Source organism: Octodon degus, unplaced genomic scaffold (genome assembly GCF_000260255.1).
Source record: "Octodon degus isolate 3935 unplaced genomic scaffold, OctDeg1.0 scaffold00276, whole genome shotgun sequence".
Taxonomy (NCBI): domain Eukaryota; kingdom Metazoa; phylum Chordata; class Mammalia; order Rodentia; family Octodontidae; genus Octodon; species Octodon degus.
Window position 1 is genome coordinate 1,750,862 of NW_004524852.1, and position 7,024 is coordinate 1,757,885.

At 44.2% G+C, this 7,024-nt stretch overlaps 1 protein-coding gene across 5 annotated transcripts in view; it reads right to left on the reverse strand.

The window, feature by feature from the left end:
- Slc7a8 (solute carrier family 7 member 8) overlaps positions 1-7,024 on the reverse strand; it is a 66,365-nt gene that overhangs the window by 39,067 nt on the left and 20,274 nt on the right. For all 5 annotated transcript variants that reach the window (XM_023706942.1, XM_023706941.1, XM_004646682.2 and 2 more), the window contains exons 2-3: positions 1,349-1,553; positions 265-416 (exon numbers count right to left, since the gene is read on the reverse strand). Coding sequence is in view for 3 of the 5 variants with exons in the window: in XM_004646682.2 (XP_004646739.1) it covers positions 265-416; positions 1,349-1,553 (357 nt within the window). In the remaining 2 variants the exon portion in view is untranslated. The remainder of the gene's footprint in view (positions 1-264; positions 417-1,348; positions 1,554-7,024) is intronic.

The window sequence follows — 7,024 nt, forward strand, 5'->3', positions numbered from 1 at the left end:
AGAGAGAGAGAGAGAGAGAGAGAGAGAGAGAGAGAGAACGAGCGAGCCTTGGAGACACCAGAGGATGAAAGAGGGTATCTTTTTTTTTTTTTTTAGACAGGATCTGTGCAGTTCAGGCTGAACTTGAGCTCACTATGTAGCCCAGGCTGGCCTCAACTTCTCAGTGATCCTCCTGCCTCAGCCTCCTGAGTGCTAGGATTATGGGCACATGCCATCACACCTGGCAAGAGGCTGTCTTGAAAGCAAGGCACAGAAGACACTTACATAAGCAGATGGCAGCCAGGAGTCGAAGTCCAGACTCAGGTGGGAAGCAGGTGGGGAAGAGTGGCTGCAGCACGTAGTTGGAGAAGGTGAGGGCGATGACAGCTTGGTTGGTGGGGTAGATCACCAGCACAGCAATCCATAGCCTCAGGAACCTGGGGGAGGAACGGGACACCATGCCAATGGGCCAAGGTGTGGCAGAGGCTCAGAAATCACCAGAGGAAAGCTTGACTGAGCTGGTGGGCAGACATGAGCAGAGGCAGGGCCTTGAGGGGGAGTGTTTCCATTTTTGTTTTCTTTTTTTTGTAGAACTGGGGATTGAACCAGGCCCTTGCACTTACCAGGCAAGCACTTATTCAACTGAGCTACCTCTCCCTGGCCCCCTACCATTTTTGTTTTCAGGGATGCTGAAGGCTTCCTCTCCTGGGTCCCACTCCCACTCCAAAAGTCACGTGTAGCTCTCTGCAATGGCAATAAAGTGGTTTCACAACGAAGAGCTAAGTTTCAACTAGCACTGACACAAGTCTTGACATTCTTTTTCTCCCTTTTCTTTTCATCATCTCTTGTCTTCCACTCTGCCCCCAGCATCCAGTGGTGGAATAAATTTGCAGCCTCAGAGTTCTGACAGCCAGAACATGTTTTGGGTGTGGCTACTTAATGCCACTGCTTGGGGAAATGGGGAAGCACCTTCCACACCTTTTGGCCCTTGGGTGAAGGTTGAGTTCTTTAGCAGGGTTGTAGGAGCTGAGAAAACTCAAGATTGGGATTGGACTCTAGAGGGAAGCTATTATCTTTGGCAATACAAGAAGATGGTACACTGTATCTTAGGTGGTCACTCCCTTTAGTGAAGATAAAAGGAGCTTGTGACTGCTTTTCCCGGCAGTCTGTGGTCAGTGTTGTCACAAAGTATTACTTGTTCTTGCTCATAGACTCTTGCCCAAGGCCAACATAGAGATTAAAAGTTCAACCTGGTTCCCAGGTCACTCTCAAGAGCATCAAGAGGACACAAGGTTAATTTGACAGCAATGGAACAACCTGGCTCTTTCTGTACCACCTTTCTCCTTACAGGCCTCCAAGATCTGCTTACCCAGCTAGTCCTCCGAAGATATCCTTGACATAAGAGTAGTCGCCTCCGGATTTGGGGATGGTGACCCCCAGCTCAGCATAGCAGAGGGCTCCCACAGCTGTGATGACCCCCGTCACAATCCAGACAATGAGAGCAAGGCCCACAGAGCCAGCGTTCTCCAGCACACCCTTTGGTGAGACAAAGATTCCAGAGCCAATGATGTTCCCTGCACAAAGCAGCAAGAGTAAGAAGGGAAGTCAGTGAGATCAGGAATGTTGGCAGGACCGGCAGTTGTAGGGTGGTCACATCTCTGACATGATTCTAAAATGCCTCTGTGATGTGTAAATGACCTTCAGGCAGTTGCATCTAGTAAACATCCTCCCCTAAAGTAGGTAAAGAGAAGCTGAAAACAACTTGTATCAATCAGGAATTTGGTCAAGTTCTTTATACATGTCATTTGATTCTGTGGAGTCAGGATAACATTTCTGGGCTAGGACTTGGTTCAGAGGTAGTGTCTTTGCCTTGCGTGCACAAAGCCCTGAGTTCAATCCCAGCATCACCACACACACACACACACACACACACACGGATTATATTTCTAAGCCAGGGGTGGTAGTGCACACTTGTAAATCCAACACTTGGGAGGCTGAAGCAGAAGAATCACTGTGAATTCAAGGCCAGCCTAGATTAAAAAAAGATAAAATTTCTCACTTTTTTTTTGTGGTACCAGCAATCAAACTTGGGACCTTTTTTACACTTACCTGGCAGGTGCTTATGTCACTAAGCTATCTCCCTTGCACACAGAATTTCTCACATTTTGCAGAGGAGAAAAGTCTGAGAAATACTGAGTTGCTGAAGTCCATGTAGTAGAAAGTGAAGGAGCAAATACTGACTCAGGATACTTGCATGGGGCTACACAATAGTTTATCCAAAGCGATAAAGGTCTCAAGACTGAAAATAACAGAAGTGGAAAAGTGGGCTGGCCGAAAGTCCACAGAATAGTGGGACAACTTCAAAAAATGAGTCAAAGGGCAGGGCCAGCAAGATAGCTCAGCGGACTAAGTGCCTGCCTTAGCAAGCTCAAGGACCAGGGTTTGATCCGCAGCCCTGCCCCTGGGGGGCACAATGAGCTGGGGAACCAGTCAGGGCATGGTGGCACATGCCTGTAATCCCAGTGCTGGGAAGGCTGAAAACAGGAGGATCACCAGGAGTCTGAGCTACATAGTGAGACCCTGTACCAAATACGTAAGTGAAAAAAACAAAAACAAAAAAAGAGGCAAAGAGTAAAATCTTAAAAAAAAAAATAAAAAAAAAAAGAGTAAAATCTTTTGGACAGGTTGTGGCCACACCCTACAATTGGGAGTTTTCAAGATTTATGAGTATAGCTAGCACTCCTACAGGCTGGCTTCCACTCTAGACACAACAGCTTTGCCCTAAATGAAGTACATGAAATAATCCTATAAAAATACTTCCAGTTGTCTGAAAGTGGTATGTAGAAATCTAATACGTGCAAAGCCACAGACTGTATTCTTCTGAAGGCCATTCCCCTCCAGCGTCTCAGGTGACCCTCACAAACAACCTTTCACAATTCAGGAAGAAGAGGAAAGGCAACAATTTCTCAATTTTTACAAACTAAGAGATAAAAACTCAAGAGGGTTAAATGGCTTTCTCCAAATTCCATAGCTACTCATGGATAAAATTGGATCCTGGAGTCTTCTGATGCTTAATCCAGTGTTCTTTTCCCTAATCCACATCTGCTGCTGTGTGCACGGGGCTAGTTTTCTCTTGGAGGTGAGGTCCACAACAAGTACTGAATGGGTGGCTCCTGGTTGTGTGCTGTGGGCAACGAGGGGAAGCAGCTCCCGGCATGTGTCCTCCCAAGTTTTCCTTTGTATCTTTCTTAATGCTTTATTATTATCATTATCATTATTATTATCATTATTATTACCCTAGTACTAGAGATTGAACCCAGGGACACTCTACTACTGAGATTCATCCTCAGACCTTTTTATTTTTTACTTTAGACAAGGTCTTGCTGTCTAATTTGGCCTTGAACTTGCAGTCCTATCTTATTTTGTTTCCTTCTTATGATTACAGGTGGTGTTTTAGCTCTTGTCCTCTATGACCAGATACTTGAGAAGAAACAGCTTAGAGGACGCTAGATTTATTTTGGCTTGCAGTTGCAAAAGTTTCGGTCCACAGTCAGCAGGTTCCATTGCTTTTAGGTCTGTGGCAAGCAGAAACATCATGGCAGGAGGGCAGGGTAGAGGAAAGCCTCTCACCTCATCTCAGCCACGAAGTAGAGGGTGAACCAAGGAAGGGGCTGGGAACCAGCTAGAATCCCGAAGGTTATGCACATGACCCATTTCCTTCAACTACAGCTCACTTCTTATTTCTGTCACCTTCTTATATTACCATGAAATTATGATTGCATGACTAGATTGATCCACTTATATAGTTGGAGCCCTCATTATTCAATACCTTCCTCCAAAGCCTATCAGCAACCAAACTTTCAACACAGGGAGCCTTTCGGGGGTACTTTTTAGATCCCCAAAATAACAAGAGTAAGTACTCAGGAGACAGAGACAGGAGGATAGTTGTGAGTTTGAGACCAGCCTGGGCTACAAAGTGAGCTGAAGGCCAGCCTGAACCTCATAGTGAGATCCTGTCAAAAAATAACAGTAGTAGCAACAAGGTTGATCAGGACCCCCTGGACAGGTGGTTTGAAAGTTCTCTTTCTAAGCTTTGTCCAGCTATACCACTGAATGCCTGAAGGAGAAAGCAGAGGTTGAATGGATCTAAATGGAAATGCAGAGCCAGAGTATTATGAGCCCAGTTGGATTTGAAGTGTTCTGTGAACATCTTAAAATCCCAGCATTTCTCATTAGGAGTTTGGAACCAGTAATATGAGAGTATGGTCAACTTTCAAATACTATTTTCAGATCTCAACCATAACTCAGTCTCAATTCACTCCTGAAACTTTCACTCTTAAACCAAAATTCAATGGAGGCCAGGCACCCAGTTATTGGAATTAAAGGGAAAGAGATTATTCATGTTCTAAAAGAAGCATAGAATATGCTGTCCATTTCCAAACTACAAAGTTGTAGCACAAGATGAGTAATAAATACAGGGAATAGGTCCAGAAGGCATAAAAGCATCAACAGTCAGTGAGGCTGAGAACATGTGGCCAAAGCTAGAAACAGATGCACAGCACATCCATGTTTTGAACATGTCTCTCTTCTTTGGTGTGAGAAGTCTACCCCAACTCTATCCCAAGAACAGAGTTACTTGTAGGAAAGAAACTAAAAAGAAGAAACACTCATCTTATCTGTGATAGAAATACTCACATAAAAGAGTAGAGACAAAGGAGAACCTTAGCGGCACAAGTTCTTTGAAGGCTTTTCCTTTTCCTGTATATTTATGTACAGTCCTAAGATAGGACTGAGGAGATATCTTTCAGTCTCCTCTCTCCTCCACAGTCCCCATCTATGGTCTGCATGAAAGCTGACTTAGCCAAGACTAAAAGACCTGTACACAGTAGCCCCAGACACAGGACATGTTCAGCCAGTCTAATGACTTCACCTGCCAAAATTAAGTAAATTGCTGTCCCCTGAAGACACCAAGCACAGAGAATTGAGAGAACTAGAGACAGGGTGGCTAATATTGCTGGAGGAAGATAGTAAATTCCTTGCCTAGCAGGAAGTAAGTTATTGAAAGAATCATCCATAGGTCATTGGAGCAGCTAGGGTTTTCTTTTCTTTTCTTTCTTTCTTTTTTTATTTATTTTTATTTTTTTTTTATTTTTGGTGGAACCAGGGATTGAACTCAGGCCCTTGCACTTGCCAGGGAAGTGCTTATTCCACTGAGCCATCTCCCCAGCCAGGAGATGGGATTTCTTAGAGCCAGGAATTATTGTCTCAAGGAGCAAAATAGATAGGGAGGTGTGTTATTTAAAAGATCCGATCTTTTCAGGAATGAGGAGCCAATGTTCTGCCACAGGTTCCTGGCAAATAAACACAGCCCTAGGAATCAACAAGTAGCCACTCGAAGATGGACTGAGCAACATTGGGCACCCTTTGAGGGGTCCAGCCCGTTTCTGCTTCCTCTTACTCTTGGAGCCTCCATGACTTTGCAGGGAACTATAGAGTGATTGGGAGGGTCAGACTGGGCTAGCTAAGGGATAGCTGCTCTCATTTTATAATGCTTGGTTTTCCTCCCTTCAAAAAAGTCTTAATTTTAGCTATATTAAGATCGCAAAAAGAAAGGCTAAACAATACTCTCTGTCTCTCCCTCCCCCTTGGTAATGAGAACTGAACCCAGGGCTTTTGCACTGAACCTCATCCCCAACCCTTTTTTATTTTTTATTCTGAGATGAGAGTCTCACCAAGTTGCTAAGTTTCCAGGATAGGTTTAAATTTGTGATCCTCCTGCCTTCAGCTTCCCAGAGTATTGGGATTACAGGGATGCACCACATGTTTAGCTGCCTCTTGTTGCTTCTAAAAAGCCACTACCTAAAAAAAAAACCCCAGAATCTGAGAATATTTCCTCTACTTTAGCAGCCTCCAGAACTTGAGCAGAGGGGAGGGTGTTATAGCAGATGTTCGCTCTGGAGCTGGAAGGAATTCACATGGCATTTACTCAGACACAGTCTCTATGGGCCAGCCAGATAGCTCAGTGGACTACAGCCTCAGTGGCTGTGGTTTGATCCCCACCATGTTGTGCTGGCCCCGCCCCTGCGGCATGCTGAGCCAGCGATTGAGACTGGGCATGGTGGTGGGGGACCTGTAATCTCAGCACTTTGGAGGCTAAAAACAGGAGAATCACTATGAGTTGGATCTGTGTAGCAAGACCCTGTACACCCTGAAGACCCTGTACCAAATACATTTTTTAAAAAGAGAAACAGTTCCTACTAGATACAGTCTTTAGTGTGACTATTCAATTAATATTTATCTCCCCACTAGACTGTCAGCTCCAACAGCAGGAACTGTGTTGCTTTCTTCCTCTTGAGGGGCTTCCTTGTAGCAGATGCTCCAGAAAGGTTTGCTGAACCCATAATGGCAGACATCATTTCTTGCCTTTTTCTTTACAACTTGGAAATCCCGTAACATTGCTGAGTGCTCGCTTGGCAGCGCATATACTGTGGTGCCGTTCAACCTGTATTATAGGCAAATGAATTCAGCAACCCACTCATTTCACTGCTAAAGAAAGCAGACCAGCCATTATTACCATCTCCAATTTGTGGGGGAAGAGAGCAAGACAACTATTATATTCTACCTTCCACACAGGGAAAATGTGAGTCATTATTATCCATATTTTATAGAGGAAAAAAAAAAGCAAGAGCCAGAAAGGTAGTTATTTGCCTAAATCACAGAGTGAGTTAGTAACAATTGGATCAGAGTCTAAATATTCTGCCATAGCTTTGAGCTTTTCTCTGAAAATAGAAAACTTTCCCACATATACTCAGGTCAGCTTTGCATGCTCCACTCTATGTAGTGGGAGTGGGAAGCCACTTTTTAAAGACCTGGAAAACAGCTGATTCCTTCCACCTATTGCAATGCTACCTTTAATGGTAATTTATAGAACATTCATATCCATGACCTTCTTGGTTCTCATAACTTTATTTTTTCTCTCTCTCTTTCTCTAAATTTATTTGTGTGTGTGTGTGTGTGTGTGTGTGTGTGTGTGTGTGTGTGTGTG